This window comes from Oncorhynchus masou, chromosome 18 (assembly GCF_036934945.1).
Source record: "Oncorhynchus masou masou isolate Uvic2021 chromosome 18, UVic_Omas_1.1, whole genome shotgun sequence".
Classification (NCBI taxonomy): domain Eukaryota; kingdom Metazoa; phylum Chordata; class Actinopteri; order Salmoniformes; family Salmonidae; genus Oncorhynchus; species Oncorhynchus masou.
In genome coordinates, this window is record NC_088229.1 from 27,773,903 (window position 1) to 27,792,068 (window position 18,166).

General features: G+C 41.6%; 1 protein-coding gene across 3 annotated transcripts in view; it reads right to left on the reverse strand.

The window, feature by feature from the left end:
• Positions 1-252: 252 nt before the first annotated feature.
• The window catches only part of LOC135504327 (anoctamin-7-like), a 32,872-nt gene continuing 14,958 nt past the window's right edge, over positions 253-18,166 (reverse strand). The window contains exons 16-24 of one of the 3 annotated variants that reach the window (XM_064922785.1): positions 17,970-18,081; positions 17,836-17,890; positions 17,586-17,683; positions 14,316-14,452; positions 13,859-14,064; positions 13,502-13,638; positions 5,737-5,827; positions 5,170-5,301; positions 253-2,198 (exon numbers count right to left, since the gene is read on the reverse strand). In XM_064922785.1, the coding sequence (XP_064778857.1) occupies positions 2,172-2,198; positions 5,170-5,301; positions 5,737-5,827; positions 13,502-13,638; positions 13,859-14,064; positions 14,316-14,452; positions 17,586-17,683; positions 17,836-17,890; positions 17,970-18,081 (995 nt within the window). In that variant the 3' untranslated portion in view covers positions 253-2,171. Of the gene's footprint in view, positions 2,199-5,138; positions 5,302-5,736; positions 5,828-13,501; positions 13,639-13,858; positions 14,065-14,315; positions 14,453-17,585; positions 17,684-17,835; positions 17,891-17,969; positions 18,082-18,166 lie in introns of those variants that run through there. The other 2 variants (XM_064922784.1, XM_064922786.1) reach the window with 2 other exon arrangements.

Genomic DNA, 18,166 nt, shown 5'->3' on the forward strand with positions numbered 1-18,166 from the left:
TTCCTCTCTGTGAGTATGTGTGAGAGTGTGTCTGTCTGTGTGTGTGTGTGTGTGTGCATGCATGCATGGGTCGGATTCTCGTGTGTCAACAAAAATGTACTGCAAGTGGATAGCAGGCAGGTAGGAGGGGGAAAGGGGTGGGAAGTAGACAGTGTGTGTGTGTGTGTGTGTGTGTGTGTGTGTGTGTGTGTGTGTGTGTGTGTGTGTGTGTGTGTGTGTGTGTGTGTGTGTGTGTGTGTGTGTGTGCGTGTGCGTGTGCGTGTGCGTGTGCGTGCGTGCGTGCGTGTGTAATTAAGTAGGTAGAAAAATATCAGTTTGCAGAAAGAAAGTATCTGTAAGACATGCTTGAACTCCTTGGCTTCTACCTCTCCAGCACTGTAACTCCCTAATTAAACATTAAAAAAACAACAGTTGACACTGACGTGTTTTGAAGTTGACTTTCTGAGTTTTATTTTCATGATGTCTAACAATTAACCAGAAATCAATCATAGAAATTCTGTCTATAGTTGGCAGTTGATGTACTTTCATAACTACTCAATATTGTACATTCAATCTTACAATGGCAACTTGTTTTTGGATAAATGACAAGTTGACACCTTTTAATCAACACATCAACTGAATACCATTGGGTGGTGTTATGGGTTCTCACTCCCTGCCTTTGAGTGCTTCCCTGCTCTGTTAAGTGTGGTGTTGAGGTATAAGGGGAGAACTATTAGTACAGTGTCTCTGTCCTAAATAGCACCTTATTGCCTACATCGTGCATGACTTTTGACAAGTAGTGTAGTGTACTACTGTATATAGAATATGGTGCCATTTGGGACACACACAGTGTCTGTTGGAGGCTGTGTCCACGTTGCATACCTGCCTCCACTAGTTGACATGTACTAGCGCACACTTCCTGCAGGCTGAATGGCAAAGGAACACACTCACAGCAATCATAACAATCAAAACATGAACGCTACAGCAGTAGAGAGAGAGAGGGCGAGAGAGAGAGAAAAGAGACAGAGCGAGAGAGAGAGAGAGTTGCCCAAGGCAATAGGAATATTTTGGAAGGGTGCGTAGAAGAAGAGGGAAAGGAGGGAGAGAAATCATTAACAGAACACCTGTCTCTCTCTGACTCCTAATAAATCAGAGGGGTTTCATCTGTCTGGATTTCTCATTTTCTGAGGGGGTCATGTTTCCGAGCGAGTGGGGAGGAAGGGAGGAGGAGATTGTTTGGTAAGATAAGTTCTCCGGCATTTTCGAAATTTGAGAACATATTTGAGATTTTATATGTGTCTGTGAATGATGTGTATAGACATTATGGACAGTATGTGAATATAAATGTGTGTACAGCAGTAGTTATATAGGATGAGCCATTACTAAAATACAGTATATATATATATAAAGTAATTAAAACAGTATGTAAACATTATTAATATTGAAATGCAAAACAGTTCGCACAAAACGGGTAACACATGCAGGAGGACTTCAATCCTATGATAGTACAGCAGTAACTCTTATACCAACAAGATAAACAAGATATGTTTTGGGTTTTATCTCCATACAAATATAGTGTAGTGATAGTATAGAAAAGCAGGACCAGTTTCACATATATAAATATTTATGTATACCTACACACAAGAGAGCAGGCGTCTGAAGAAAAGTGTAGACAACATTACTGTTTGAGTAAATCAAGCTTGTCCATTTAACACAGTGAGAGCATTACAAATCATCAGAGTTGAAGGAGGTCAAGTCATCTGCTAATAGTCAAGCAAAAAAATTGGAACAATACAAACCCACTCTCACATACTGAAAACCAGGTGGTGGCCGTTCTGGCCAATATTACCAGCAAAAAGCCACTGTAGGTGCCAGGTTTTGTCCCAGCCCAGCAGTAACAAATCTTATTAAACTAATCAGAGTTTTAATGAAAGATTATAAGTTGGTCATTGAATCAGATGTGTTACAGCTTGGCTAGAACAAATACCTGCAACCACACCGGCCCTTTGCGGATAAGTCATCCCTTCCTTAAACAAACCTAGAGACTGACCATAGACAACAGACGGAGAGCAACAGGGAAACAAATCCATTGATGGGGCCCGAAATGCAAAGGAATCTCTTATCTCCCTCTACCCCTCATCTCCATCTGTTCTGCTTCTCTTGGTGCAGAACTTCAGCACTACCGTTCTAGCTCATGTTGCCAAAGGACGCGATGCTTGCTTCGAGGCATACAGTACAGTTGAGTTTATTCAGGGAGAAGATGAGGAAGGAGAGACAACATGAGTACAGCTGTGGTTAGAACAACTGTAGAGAACACTGAAGCACACAAGAGCAAACATACAGACAGTAGACACAAAGGTGCTACATCATATTATGTTACTGAGTTAAAGCATAAAACTCATTTTACAAGACATCATCTTTTATGGATTGATAAGAATGGCCTTTCTTGTTGTCCCCCTTAAACTTCATATCAGAATATTACATACACTGAGTGTACAAAACATTAAGAACACCTTCCTAATACTGAGTTGCACAGCCCCCTTTTGCCCTCAGAACAGCCTCAATTCGTTGGGGCATGGACTCTACAAGGTGATGAAAGCTTTCCACAGGGATGCTGGTCCATGTTGACTCGAATGCTTCCCACAATTGTGTCAAGTTTACTGGATGTCCTTTGGGTGGTGGAACATTCTTGACAAGCATGGCAAACTGTTGAGTGTGAAAAACCCAGCAGCGTTGCAGTTCTTGACACAAACTGGTGCGCCTGGCATCTTACTACCAAACCCCGTTCAAAGGCATATTTTGTCTTGCCCATTCACCCTCTGGATGGTACACATACACAATCCATGTCTCAATTGTCTCAAGGCTTAAAAATCCTTATTTAACCTCTTCTCCCATTAATCTACACTGATTGAAGTGGATTTAACATGTGCCATCAATAAGTGGATTTAACATGTGGATCATAGCTTTCACCTGTATTCACCTGGTCAGTCTATGTCATGGAAAAAGCAGGTGTTCATAATGTTTCGTACACTCAGTATATATACTTAATAGAAACACAACAGACTGCAGGAGTGAGATTGTCTACTCACCCCATCCAAAACCTTCACGACAAGAAACACATCGACCAAAACGGCATGGTCAGAACACAGGGAAGCACACACACCACCACACAACTGACACGACCACAAAGAGAAACAATGGGTGAGAAAGCACCAGTCTCGTGCTGATGGGATGCGGCGAGAGAGAGAGACTACACATTCCAGGGGAAGAGCGTTATGGATGCATTAACTTAGGTTAATGTTTTATGGGTTAGGCTTTGAGCACTTGAGAATTTCTGGGGCCATATTATGACCATTGTCGTCCAGTCTTTAAACATTGCGTGTGGTTAGCCATTGCTTATGTGTGTGTATGTGTGCGTGTGCGCGTGTGTGTGTACGCATGTGTTCGTGCACAACTAGGTTGTCAACTCGGCAGACAACAGAATCAGATTTTTTTTTTTTTTTTTTACTGAGTATGAATGACAGAGCAACAAGGCTAGCCATTGGTGGGGGGGCATTTCAAAGGGTATAAAGTCTGCAATTAATTTATTAAGACCAAATTGGTTTCAGTGATAGTGTAATATGTAACTTAATAACAACGCAGCTTGCTCTTCTTATACAGCAGCTTTAGATAATTTCAGTCAAGCAGTTACTTCAACATGTCTCCTGTTTTACCACCCATAATACTCCAGTAAATTTACAGTGGATTCAATGAGTGTTCTGAGTCCCAAATGGCACCCTATTCCCAATATAGAGCACTACTTTTGACCAGAGCCCTATGGATGCCCTGGTTAAAAGTAGTGCACTACGTAGGGAATAGGGTGCCATTAGGGACTCACAACGAGTCATCAATTCATATCCTTAATGACTTACTGTACGTCTGTATAATTTCATATGAACAGGAGCACTAGCTAATGAGTAGCCACAGGTATAATATTTAACATGGATAATACACTCACTAATGTGGTAATGGGTGTTTTACTATTGGCACTGTATCAAACAATGGAGTGAGGTGAGTGAACACATAAGAGCCTGTGTCCCCCAATAGTTTTAATATGCTTTCTCTTCTTGTCTCCTTCCCCTCAAGAGGCTTTCTCTCAAATCAAACTTTATTTGTCACATGCCCAGAATACAACATGTGTAGATATTACTGTGAAATGCTTACTTAACAGTGCAGTTCAAGAAAGAGTTAAGAAAATATTTACAAAATAAACTGAAGTAAACAAGAATAAAAAGTAACAATAAAAAAAAAACAATAGCGAGGCTATATCCAGGGGGTACCGGTAGCGAGTCAATGTGAGGGGGTACAGGTTAGTCGAGGTAATTTGTACATGTTGGTAGGGGTGAAGTGACTCTGCATAGATAATAAACAGTGTGTGTGTGTCTCTGTAGCGCCTTACGGACAGATGCCGAACAGTTGCCATACCAGGCGGTGATGCAACCGGTCAGGATGCTCTCGATGGTGCAGCTGTAGAGCTTTTTGAGGATCTTGGGACCCATGCCAAATCTCTTCAAGTCTCCTGAGGGGGAAAAGGTGTTGTCGTGCCCTCTTCACGACTGACTTGGTGTGTTTGGACCATGATAGTTCGTTGGTGATGTGGACACCAAGGAACTTGAAACTCTCGACCCGCTCCACTACAGCCCCGTCGATGTTAATGGGGGCCGAACAGGCCCGCCTTTTCCTGTAGTCCTCGATCAGCTCTCCTCATGACCATTGATTTGAAAGGCCTTGGACAGGTTAAAATGGCAAGGTGGTGGAAACCCATTAAGTGTACGTTTATCACCGGTCATGATGGAAAGGAGACAAACCAGGAAGCCTTTTAAGGGATCCAGGACATATCAAAGAGTCATAAGAAGCAGATGACTTTGCATTGCTTATTTGGTAGGTCAATGATACAGCATGAAAGTGGAGGAGGTGGGGCCAATGGTGGCTTGCAGTGGGTGTGTGTGAGTGTGACTGTCTGTGTTTTGTGCATTTATTTACCCAGGAAAGTCATGACAAATTACAACACATTCCCTTTTGCAATAACGACCTGACCAACCTGACCAGCACAATGATTCCGTGCAGCAAAGCAGTGTGTGTGTGGTGAGGGTGTGTGAGCATCGCTGTGTTCCACTAACCTTGGCTGGAGGCCGAACCTCGATGACTCACCAACAGGGCCTCCTGGTTGTCTGCCAGGGCCTGCTTGGCCAGGTAGCGCTCCCTCTTCACCTTCAGCCCCAGAGACTCAGGGACGTCCGGCACCATCCAGTCTATCGCTCTCAGGACAATGAACACCACATGCTGAAGAGAGGGAGGGAGGGAAAATAGCACACATTAGCGGTGACAGGAAGGTAGAGAATAGAGAGAGAGAGACAGAGAGAGACAGAGATGGAAAAGAGGACCGAGGGTGAAATTACAGAGAAACCTCAGTGGAAGTAGAGGGATTCTGAGAAGAGCAGTATCAACAGAGTTAAGGTAATAAAATATTAAAGAGTAAAATGCCATGTGAGGATGGAGAGGCAAAGATTAGTAGGGAGCAAGCAAGCTTTAAATGATCAAAGGCACAGAATAACATACACAGGTAGTAGGAAGGGGGTAAGAACAGGGCAAGTTATGAATAGAAAGGTGGACATGGCACAGTATAACAGAAAGAATACAAAAGAGACAGACAGACAGACAGACAGACAGACAGACAGACAGACAGACAGACAGACAGACAGACAGATCCTTGCATACCTCAAAAGCGATGATGAAGCCTAACCTCACAGCCAGGAGTTCCCAGTAAATCAGAGTGTAATTTCCATTGTTGTCCCTAAAGGCTTTATATCTACAGACAACAGAGTACACAGTCAGGGTAAGAACAACAGATCAGGGTTGCCAACATCAATTGTGCCCTCTACTGGACAGACTTGGGCATGACATTTAAAACATGCTAAAACAGGAGAATTTGACTTTCATGGAGTTTTGGTATAAAAATGCTTATAGCATTTGTTAGCAGTTGGCTAGTTTAAAGGTGTCATGACATTGGCCTGTTGGGGGAGGTTAATGACCCCCATAAATAGCTTTTCCCTTTTCCCTCTCTCTACTTTACAGAGTTGATTCTTGGAAAGCCTTTGTTAACATCCAGAGTCTGGTAACAAAAAAAGGTGGGAAACAGAACCATATTTCGATAATCCACCCAGTTGAAAATATGCATTGGTACTTAATGAATATGATGTCAGATCAGTTGTTGTCTGAGACATTACTACTAATGATAGTATGGCATAAACTGTATCTTGGAAAGTCTACACATTCTAGTTATCAGATTCACATGGAATTGTTGTGTAATTTAAATGTTTAAATATGAAACTATTTGTGAAAATATTAAATGTAATTTTAGTTTCTTAATGAGAGAAAGGTTTGTCATAGAGTAAACTCCGCCAGGAGGCCCCGCCCAAGTGAACAGACATTTGTTGTAAACTATGAAACACGCCCTTCTCTTCACCACGATATAAACCTGTTGACAAAAATACTACTTTCTGTTCCAAGGACGTGAGGACTTGCGGTCCCTGCGTTAAAAGGACAAGAACATCTACAGAACTAAGCCAGCCTCAGCGTGAGCTCTGGTTGAACAACAAGAACTTAATGAAATTAGCATCGAATCTCAACGTGAAGGTGACGATCTACATGCTGGAAGGATGAATTTTGACGATACCAGCCAGAATATAGCATGAGCATATAGAATGGCAACTTGGTATGATCTTTTAAGTTTTATTCACTAAAGAAGTGACACCTCCTAGCCGTTGCGTTAGCAACAGCAGCTGTAAACGTGGGCTAGGAAAGGACAGACAAAGTAGCCATTTTACCACACAATGACGGTACTACCAAGTACCCGTTCTACCACCAGACATTCTTCACAGGACAACCCATCTACGACCAACCGATCGAATCGCAGCTCAGAGTAAATATTTATTGCATTTTTCTTTTCCAAGTGGGCGATTATTTAGAATGCATAAGATTCTGTATTTACGATAGCATAGCTTCCTAAGGCGCTTTCATTCAAACCCAACCCCCTTTCCTTTGTGTAACCAGCCGTCATTTTGGCTCCGTCCACCAGGGACGTTTTTCATGTATGACATAATTAGTATGTATGTATGTATCAATGTATGATCCATCCTGTGTTTATGTAATTCTGTGTGACTTTTTAGGTATTTAGTAAATAAATCATAAAGAAAAAATTGTATTGCTGATTCAACTTGTTAGCCAGGGTTCGTGAAGATAACCAAGAATCCTACGATGTTCAGATGAGACTGAATAAGGTGACGATTAATAATTGACTGCTACTGATGTAAAAGATTACTAGGTCTGTAAGAGTTAATTCGGAAGATAACAGCTCTATAAACATTCTTTTGTGGTGCCCCGACTTCCTAGTTAATTACATTTACATGATTAGTTCAATCAGGTAATATTAATTACAGAGAAATTATTTTATAGAATAGCATGTCATATCACTTAATCCGGCATAGCAAAGACACAACAAAGGGATAGAGCAAGATTTTGGCAATTAAGCCAAAGATCAGGGATGGGCAACTGGAGGCCCCGAGGGACGCCATTGTTGTAGGCCTGCAGATACATTTTTACAAATAAAGTAATATATTTTATATACACTGAGTATACAAAACACGAAAAACAACTGACACAGACTGACCAAGTGAATCCAGGTGAAAGCTTATCGATGTCACTTGTTAAATCCACTTCAAATCAGTGTAGATGAAGAGGGGAAGACAGGTTAAATAAGGATTTTTAAGCCTTGAGACAATTGAGATATGGATTGTGTATGTGTGGCATTCAGAGGCTGAATGGGCAAGACAAAATATTTAAGTGCCTTTGAACGGGGTATGGTAGTAGGTGCCAGGTGCACCAGTTTGTGTCAAGAACTGCAATGCTGGTGGGTTTTTTACAGTCAATAGTTTCCTGTGTGTATCAAGAATGGTCCACCACCCAATAGACATCCAGCTAACTTGACACAACGGTGTGAAGCATTGTAGTCAACATAGGCCAGAATCCCTGTGGAACGCTTTCGACACCTTGTAGAGTCCATGCCCCGACAAATTGAGGCTGTTCTGAGGGCAAAATGGGGGGTGCAACTCAAAATTAGGAAGGTGTTCCTAATGCTTGGTATACTCACTGAACAAAAATATAAACGCAACACGCAACCATTTCAAACATTTTGCTGAGTTACAGCTCATATAAGGAAATCAGTCAATTGAAATAAATTCATTAGGCCCTAATCTATGGATTTCACATGACTGGGATAACAGATATGCATCTGTTGATTACAGATACCTTTAAAAAAAAGTGGATCAGAAAACCAGTCAGTATCTTGAGTGTCCACCATTTGCCTCATGTAGTGTGACACATCTCCTCCGCATAGAGTTGATCAGGCTGTTGATTGTGGCCTGTGGAATGTTGTCCCACTCCTCATTAATGGCTGTTGTTCACTTCGATCCAGAGCATCCCAAACATGCTCAATGGGTTACATGTCTGGTGAGTATGAAGGCCATGGAAGAACTGGGACATTATCAGCTTCCAGGCATTGTGTACAGATCCTCGCGATATGAGGCCGTGCATTATCATGCTGAAACATGAAGTGATAGCGGTGGATGAATGGCACGACAATGGGCCTTAGGATCTCGTCGCGGTATCTCCGTGCATTCAAATTGCCATTGATAAACCAGGATTCATTTGTGAAGAGCACACTTCTCCAGCGTGTCAGTGGCAGTCAAAGGTGAGCATTTGCCTACAGAAGTCGGTTACGACACCAAATAGTAGTCAGGTCAAGTGGTGGTGAGGACAACGAGCATGCAGATGAACTTTCCTGAAACGGTTTCTGACAGTTTCTGCAGAAATTCTTCAGTTGTGCAAACCCAAAGTTTTATCAGCTGTCTGTGTGGCTGGTCTCAGACGATCCCACAGATGAAGAAGCGGGATGTGGAGGTTCTGGATTGACATGGTTATATGTGGTCTGCGGTTGAGAGGCTGGTGGGTGCACGTCTTGATAGGACACAGATGTCAGGTGGATGGATTATCTTGGCAAATAAGAAATGCTCACAAACAGTGATGTCAACAAATCTGTGCACAACATTTGAGAGGAATAAAATATTGTTGTATGTACACACACACACACACATATATATATATACACACACATATATATACATACACACACATATATACATACACACACATATATATACATACACATACATACTTATTTTCCACCATAATTTGCAAATAAATTCATAAAAAATCCTACAATGTTATTTTCTGGAATTTTTTTTCTCTCATTTTGTCTGTCATAGTTGAAGTGTATCTATGATGAAAATTACAGGCCTCTCTCATCTTTTTCAGTGGGAGAACTTGCACAATTGGTGGCTGACTAAATACTTTTTTGCCCCACTGAATATACATATATATATATATATATATATATATGCACATATATATATACACACATATATATATACACACATATATATATATACAGTGGAGTCAATTAATTGGTTCCCCCCTTAATCATGCCATCACTTCACATGGTTTAACAGATACAGTGCCTTGCGAAAGTATTCGGCCCCCTTGAACTTTGAGACCTTTTGCCACACTACAGGCTTCAAACATAAAGATATAAAACTGTATTTTTTTGTGAAGAATCAACAACAAGTGGGACACAATCATGAAGTGGAACGACATTTATTGGATATTTCAAACTTTTTTAACAAATCAAAAACTGAAAAATTGGGCGTGCAAAATTATTCAGCCCCCTTAAGTTAATACTTTGTAGCGCCACCTTTTGCTGCGATTACAGCTGTAAGTCGCTTGGGGTATGTCTCTATCAGTTTTGCACATCGAGAGACTGAAATTTTTTCCCATTCCTCCTTGCAAAACAGCTCGAGCTCAGTGAGGTTGGATGGAGAGCATTTGTGAACAGCAGTTTTCAGTTCTTTCCACTGATTCTCGATTGGATTCAGGTCTGGACTTTGACTTGGCCATTCTAACACCTGGATATGTTTATTTTTGAACCATTCCATTGTAGATTTTGCTTTATGTTTTGGATCATTGTCTTGTTGGAAGACAAATCTCCGTCCCAGTCTCAGGTCTTTTGCAGACTCCATCAGGTTTTCTTCCAGAATGGTCCTGTATTTGGCTCCATCCATCTTCCCATCAATTTGAACCATTTTCACTGTCCCTGCTGAAGAAAAGCAGGCCCAAACCATGATGCTGCCACCACCATGTTTGACAGTGGGGATGGTGTGTTCAAGGTGATGAACTGTGTTGCTTTTACGCCAAACATAACGTTTTGCATTGTTGCCAAAAAGTTCAATTTTGGTTTCATCTGACCAGAGCACCTTCTTCCACATGTTTGGTGTGTCTCCCAGGTGGCTTGTGGCAAACTTTAAACAACACTTTTTATGGATATCTTTAAGAAATGGCTTTCTTCTTGCCACTCTTCCATAAAGGCCAGATTTGTGCAATATACGACTGATTGTTGTCCTATGGACAGAGTCTCCCACCTCAGCTGTAGATCTCTGCAGTTCATCCAGAGTGATCATGGGCCTCTTGGCTGCATCTCTGATCAGTCTTCTCCTTGTATGAGCTGAAAGTTTAGAGGGATGGCCAGGTCTTGGTAGATTTGCAGTGGTCTGATACTCCTTCCATTTCAATATTATCGCTTGCACAGTGCTCCTTGGGATGTTTAAAGCTTGGGAAATCTTTTTGTATCCAAATCCAGCTTTACACTTCTTCACAACAGTATCTAGGACCTGCCTGGTGTGTTCCTTGTTCTTCATGATGCTCTCTGCGCTTTTAACGGACCTCTGAGACTATCACAGTGCAGGTGCATTTATACGGAGACTTGATTACACACAGGTGGATTGTATTTATCATCATTAGTCATTTAGGACAACATTGGATCATTCAGAGATCCTCACTGAACTTCTGGAGAGAGTTTGCTGCACTGAAAGTAAAGGGGCTAAATACTTTTGCACGCCCAATTGTTCAGTTTTTGATTTGTTAAAAAAGTTTGAAATATCCAATAAATGTCGTTCCACTTCATGATTGTGTCCCACTTGTTGTTGATTCTTCACAAAAAAATACAGTTTTATATCTTTATGTTTGAAGCCTGAAATGTGGCAAAAGGTCGCAAAGTTCAAGGGGGCCGAATACTTTCGCAAGGCACTGTATATGCATACAGTATATATGGCACGTTGTGTTAGCACGTTGTGTTAGCTAATCCAAGCGTATAATTTTAAAAGACTAATTGATCATTAGAAACCCCTTTTGCAATTATGTTAGCACAGCTGAAAACTGTGGTTCTGATTAAAGAAGCAATAATACTGGCCTTCTTTAGACGAGTGAGTATCTGGAGCATCAGCATTTGTGGGTTTGATTACAGGCTCAAAATGGCCAGAAACAAATACCTTTCTTCTGAAACTTGTCAGTCTTTTCTTGTTCTGAGAAATGAAGGCTATTCCATGCAAGAAATTGCCAAGAACCTGAAGACCTTGTACAACGCTGTGTGCTACTCCCTTCACAGAACAGCGCAAACTGGCTCTAACCAGAATAGAAAGAGGAGTGGGAGGCCCCGGTGCACAACTGAGCAAGAGGACAAGTACATTAGAGTGTCTAGTTTGAGAAACAGACGCCTCACAAGTCCTCAACTGGAAGCTTCATTAAATAGTACCCGCAAAACACCAGTCTCAATGTCAATAGTGAAGAGGCAACTCTGGGATGCTGGCCTTCTAGGTTGTCACCTGGAATGCATTTAAATTAACAGGTGTGCATTGTTAAAAGTTAATTTGTGGAATTTCTTTCCTTCTTAATGCATTTGAGCCAATCAGTTGTGTTGTGACAAGGTAGGGTTGGTATACAGAATATAACCCTATTTGGTAAAATAGCAAGTCAATATTATGGCAAGAACAGCTCAAATAAGCAATGCGGAACGACAGTCCATCATTACTTTAAGACATGAAGTTCAGTCAATGCAGAACATTTCAAGAACTTTGAAAGTTTCTTCAAGTGCAGTCGCTAAAACAATCATGTGCTATGATGAAACAAGCTCTCATGAGGCCCGCCACAGGACAGGAAGACCCAGAGTTACCTCTGCTGCAGAGGATACGTTTATTAGAGTTACCAGCCTCAGAAATCAGCAATTAACTGCACCTCAGATTGCAGCCCAAATAAATGCTTCACAGAGTTCAAGTAACAGACACATCTCAACATCAACTGTTCAGAGGAGACTGCATGAATCAGGCCTTCATGGTCAAATTGCTGCAAAGAAACCACTACTAAAGGACACCAATAAGAAGAAGAAACTTGCTTGGGCCAAGAAACAAGAGCAATGTACTTTAGACCGGTGGAAATCTGTCCTCTGGTCTGATGAGTCAAAATGGGAGATTTTTGGTTCTATCTGCCATGTCTTTGTGAGACGCAGAGTAGGTGAATGGATGATCTCCGCATGTGTGGTTCCCACCTTGAAGCATGGAGGAGGAGGTGTGATGGTGTGGAGGTGCTTTGCCAATGACACTCTCTTGTGATTTATTTGGATATCAAGGCACACTTAACCAGAATGGCTACCACAGCATTCTGCAGCGATACGCCATCCCATCTGGTTTGCACTTAGTGGGACTATAATTTGTTTTTCAACAGGACAATGACCCAAAACACACCTCCGGGCTGTTTAAGGGATATTTGACCAAGAAGGAGAGTGCTGCAAGAGATGACCTGGCCTCCACAATCACACTCGCAAGGTGGGGATATATTTGGGTACGCAGACCCGCGAACCACCGTGGCCCCTCATGATGAGCTCAGATTTTTTGTGGCCCCCACCCCATCAAAAATGCCCATCCCTGATGTAGATAAAGGGCTTAATTGCAAAAATCTTGCACTATCCCTTTAACAACACCAAAATGTGGATTGCAGTCACTCCTTTTCCATAGTGTAATGCTCCGGGTGTCGTGGGTGTGGAGTCAAAAGCAGGAGACAGAGAGTTTAATGCTGTGCGTCTTTAATAGCACCAACGCACCACAGGGTGCTCACAATAGGTACGTTCCCAAACACAGGGAATCAAAATGTACAACGAAAAATACACGACCAAGTACTAACACGTACCTCTACAACAGAGCCGAAGGTTACATTGAAATAATCCCGCACAACAACCAGGCGGGCCGGCTGTCTAATAAAGACAAACTAATTAAACATAAACAGGTGCTACCACTAAACATACAAGGAGGGGGAGGAAAGACAATCAGTGGCAGCTAATAGGCTGGTGACGACAACCGCCGAGCGCCACCTGCCCGGGAAAGGGAACCACCCTCGGTCGGACTCGTGACACATAGACTGCTGCCAAGCGATGGAATCACATATCTAAACATGTCATTTCACTGAACCATGCCTTTAAGTATGTACAACAGCTATACTATATCTACTATATTATGTTTCAGTGTGTATTTATGATCACAATTACCTGCACATGGGATGGCTGGTGTAGCTGGGAGGAGCATAGGCCAGAGTGAAATTAACATATCCGTTCAGATCGTTGTCAAACTTGTACTGGTAGAGCAGTCGTGGTAAGAAATCCGACGTGAAGGCGATCAAGAAAGCCTGAAAGGGGTAGTTTGATATATAAAATTATTTTATGGTACAGTAAATTAAAATGAACACAAATGATAAAAACTTGACATAATAATATTAGAATCCTTTTAATATACTGCTTAAAGTGACATTACAAAATCAAAGTTTATCAGATGTTTTCAGACCAGGTGTTGAAAAATAAATAAATACAGCACACGGGTAATGATGAGAGCACCACTGTGCGACTCACGTTGACGATGACGGACAGGTGCGACAGGGCCTCCAGGATGTTAAACCACACGCCGATGTTCTGAGCGCGCTCGGCCACAGGCCGCCGGTACTCACACACAAACTTGTGGGCATCCAGGCGCACCTCGGCCCAGTTGTTGAGTAGGGCAAAGAGCGGTGCCAGGGGGAACGCAGCCACAAAGATTGTGATGAAGCCAAACTGGAGCACTGTGGACGAATGGAGAAGGTCATAAGTTAGCAACTCTACTGAGGAAGTCGAGGGATAAGGGTGGGGGGAGATGACGGGAGGGATTTTTCTTTATTCTTATGATAATATAAGAAAGTAATGCATTGACAATACACCAACAATATCCACTTGAAAGAACAAAAAAGGAATGCACTATTGATACAGCAAGATTCACACATTTTTATGTATGCAAACCGATTTGTGTTTTTTCAGAGTGTGGTTGTTGTCTTACCGATCTCGAGGTACTCCTCAAACAGGCCCTCGCACTCCACCAGCTGATAGTCCTCCTCCCACCGCCGGGGCTCCTGGGAGTTCTGTTTTCCCCGCACCTTATTCAGCGCCCTCTTCTGTTGCCATGCCTTCACCTTACTAAGGAGAGGAGGAAAGGAGAAGAGGGAGGAGAAGAGAGGAGAGAATGAGCAAGGAGGAGTGTAAAAACCATTTAAATAGAGAGAGCATTTCTCAGCACCACCACAATGGCTCATTTGCTGGCTGGGCCAATACTGCAGTACAGTATACTACAGGCTGACCTCAATCAGGTGAACTGTGTTTCTTCCGACACATTGGTGCGGCTGGCTTCCAGGTTAAGTGGGCGGGTGTTAAGAAGCGTGGTTTGGCGTGTCATGTTTCAGAGGACGCATGACTCGACCTTTGTCTCCCGAGCCCGTTTGGGGAACTGTAGCGATGAGACAAGATTGAAATTGGGGAGAAAAAGATTTAGGTCAAAACTGTAACTCGGCCACTCAGGAACATTTACTGTCTTCTTAGTAAGCAACACCCGCGTAGATTTGGCTTTGTGTTTTAGGTTATTGTCTTGCTAAATGGTGAATTCATCTCCCAGTGTTTGGTGGAAAGCAAACTGAACCAGGTTTTCCTCATGGATTTTGCCTGTGCTTAGCTCCATTCCGTTTCTTTTTCATTCTGCAAAACTCCACAGTCCTTAATGATTACAAGCATACCTATAACATGATGCAGCCAACATTATGCTTAAAAATATGGAGAGTGGTACTCAGTAATGTCTTGTACTGGGTGTGCCCCAAATATAACACTTTGTATTCCGGACAAAAAGTTAAATGTCTTTGCCACATTTTTTGCTGAACTTACTTTAGTGCCTTGTTGCAAACAGGATGCGTGTTTTGCAATGTTGTTGATCCATCCACAGTTTAATCCTATCACAGCCATTAAACTCTGTAATTGTTTTAAAGTCAACATTGGCCTCATGGTGAAATCCCTGAGCAGTTTGCTTCCTCTCCGGCAACTGAGTTAGGAAGAACGCCTGCATATTTGTAGTGACTGGGTGTATTGATACACCATCCAAAGGGTAATTAATAACTTCATCATGCTCATCATGCTTAATTGTCTGCTTAAAAAAAAATTGGCCTATCTACCAATAGGTGCCTTTCTTTGCGTGACATTGGAAAACCTCCCTGGTCTTTGTGGCTGAATCTGTGCTTGAAACTCACTGCTCAACTGATGGACCTTACAGATAATTGTATGTCTGGGGTACAGAGATTATGTAGTGTTGGATTCTAACTTGAAATATACTTATTCCTGTCACCATATTATAACTTTGTGTATGGAAAGTTACTGGGTGAGACAAGAGGCAATTTTCCAAAACATCTTAATGTTGAATTTTAAATTCCTAAGGAAGGAGGTAAAGAGCAACAATCTAGTCAGTTCCTGATAAGGCAGGCCGGTTTCGGGGAAATTAGTACCAGGAGGGATGTGGTACTCAACTCAAGATAAGGTCAACAGTTGAAGAGAGAAGAAACCTCTGGGAGGGGGGCCAGAGAGGCCCGCTATAACAACCCTTTATCTACAGTCCACACACACTTACATGCCCATGACAATACCAATGAGAGGAACAGAGTGTTCGTTCTTGCCTAGTAACATAGACAGATTTCTATCCTAGTCATATAAGGTGACTCCGCCTAGTCAGAAATTATAAATATACAGCTTGTGTGACTTGTATGTGACTTGTATGTGTCTCTGCAACTATAGCACCTAGTGGGTTGAATAAACTTGGTTTGAGCTTTTTCTTGTCATCTGTTTGAGTTTTTACTCTATTTGTTCAGAACAGAAGGAATTCAAAAATCATGTTAAACAGTATTATTGCACACAGAGTGTGTCCATGCAACTTGTTAAGTGACTTGTTAAGCAAATATTTACTCCTTATTTAAACTTGCCATAACAAAGGCGTTGAATACATATTGACTCAAGACAGTTCAGCTTTCCATTTTGAATTAATTTGTAAAAATGTCTAACAACATAATTCCATTTTGACATTATAGGATAGTGTGCTTAGGTCAGTGACAAAAACATCTAAATGTAATCCATTTTAAATTCAGGCTGTAACACAACCTAATATGGAAAAAGTAAAGGTGTGTGAATGGACAACAAAAGGGTTGGCTAAAGCAAAGCAGATCGTGCTACCAAAAAAATAACACTTTCATGGCCAAAAAGTTACACAAAGGATGACATAGTCATAACTTCCAAATGTTCACTGAGTCTTGGATTGATGTCAATAGTAGACTAATGGAAAATTTGACATAAAGCTGCAGTATGTAACTTTTTGGGTGGCGTGATCAAATTAACATAGAAATGATGTGTTATAGATCTGTCATTCGCATTGAACACAAGTCTAAGAAGCGCTTGATCTGTTCTATGTATAGATCAATGATGAAACTCTGAGCGCAGCCCTATCCAGAAATCTGGCAATGGCTTCTGATTAAATTCAATTTTCACAGAACCGCTTGTTGCAATTTCGATAAGACTCTCTTATTCAGATATCGGTAAGTGGACTGGACGCAAGACATGAAAGGGATAACGAATGCAGTTGTTTGTGTCTTCCGTTTCTGGAAAGTACTTGCGTAATTGCGCACCCAGCTCACTCAGGTGCTTCGCTATATCACATTTGACATTGTCCGTGAGCTTGAGTTAATTTGCACACAAAAAATCATACAATGATGGAAATACCTGTGTGTTGTCCTTGTTAATACAGACAGAAAAGAGCTCCAACTTCCTAATCATAGCCTCAATTTTGTCCCGCACATTGAATATAGTTGCGGAGAGTCCCTGTAATCCTAGATTCAGATCATGCAGGCGAGAAAAAACATCACCCATATGGGCAGGTCGTGTGAGAAACCCGTCATCATGCAAGCGGTCAGACAAGTGAAAATTATGGTCAGTAAAGAAAACGTTACGCTTGTCTCTCAATTAAAAAAAGAAAGAGAAAAAAAACCTCACCCAAATGTGTAGCTCCGTTGGAAAATATGAATGGACTGTTTGAAAATGTGAAGAAAATCATTTAAAAAAAATGTGAATCGCATTTTTATTTGGCGTACCTTTGACAGCCTTGCACTGCTCTACACTATACTTGCTTGTTTTGTCACATAAACTGAAATTAATAGAATTATTAAGTGATTTCTACATAGTTCATCTTTAAGTGGAAGTTAGGATTCGCCCCAGAGTTAGAAGTAGGATAGTCAGGAAGGAAACATACGGGATAACAAACTCCTGAACATTGCTGATGAGCTGTTTCCCCACCATGATGATGAAGAGCTGCTCAGCCAGTTCAATGAGACAACCCCCTGGACCACACTGAAACACACACACGCGCAAAGTAGAGACACACAGAAATGCAGAACATCAATATACTGGTATACACTTACATCAGGTAACATGAAAATGTCTGTATGAGAACATGGCTCTTTGTATGCAAAATGGGTTGTATGTAATTTCTGAAAACTCACATCTTCATTTCTCATGCCAAGCAAGGTACCATAGTGTCCAGGATAACCTACAAACCTGCCAATAGAATAGGGTTTTCAAACCAGCCAGATACCTGTTGCATCATCTAACAATAAACACTACCTTCTATTCTCACCTTCCCTTGAAGAATGCCACATAGAAGGGAGAGGAGTAGAAGTTGACAAACTGGAATACAAACACCTTGAAGGTAAATGCATCTTCGTACTGGGTCTGTGTTCTGTGCATCTCTGTCCAAACATCCCAAAACAAACAAATCAAACAATAAAAAAAATCTTTAAACAAATATGAATCCATGAAAGTAAGAGAAAAATC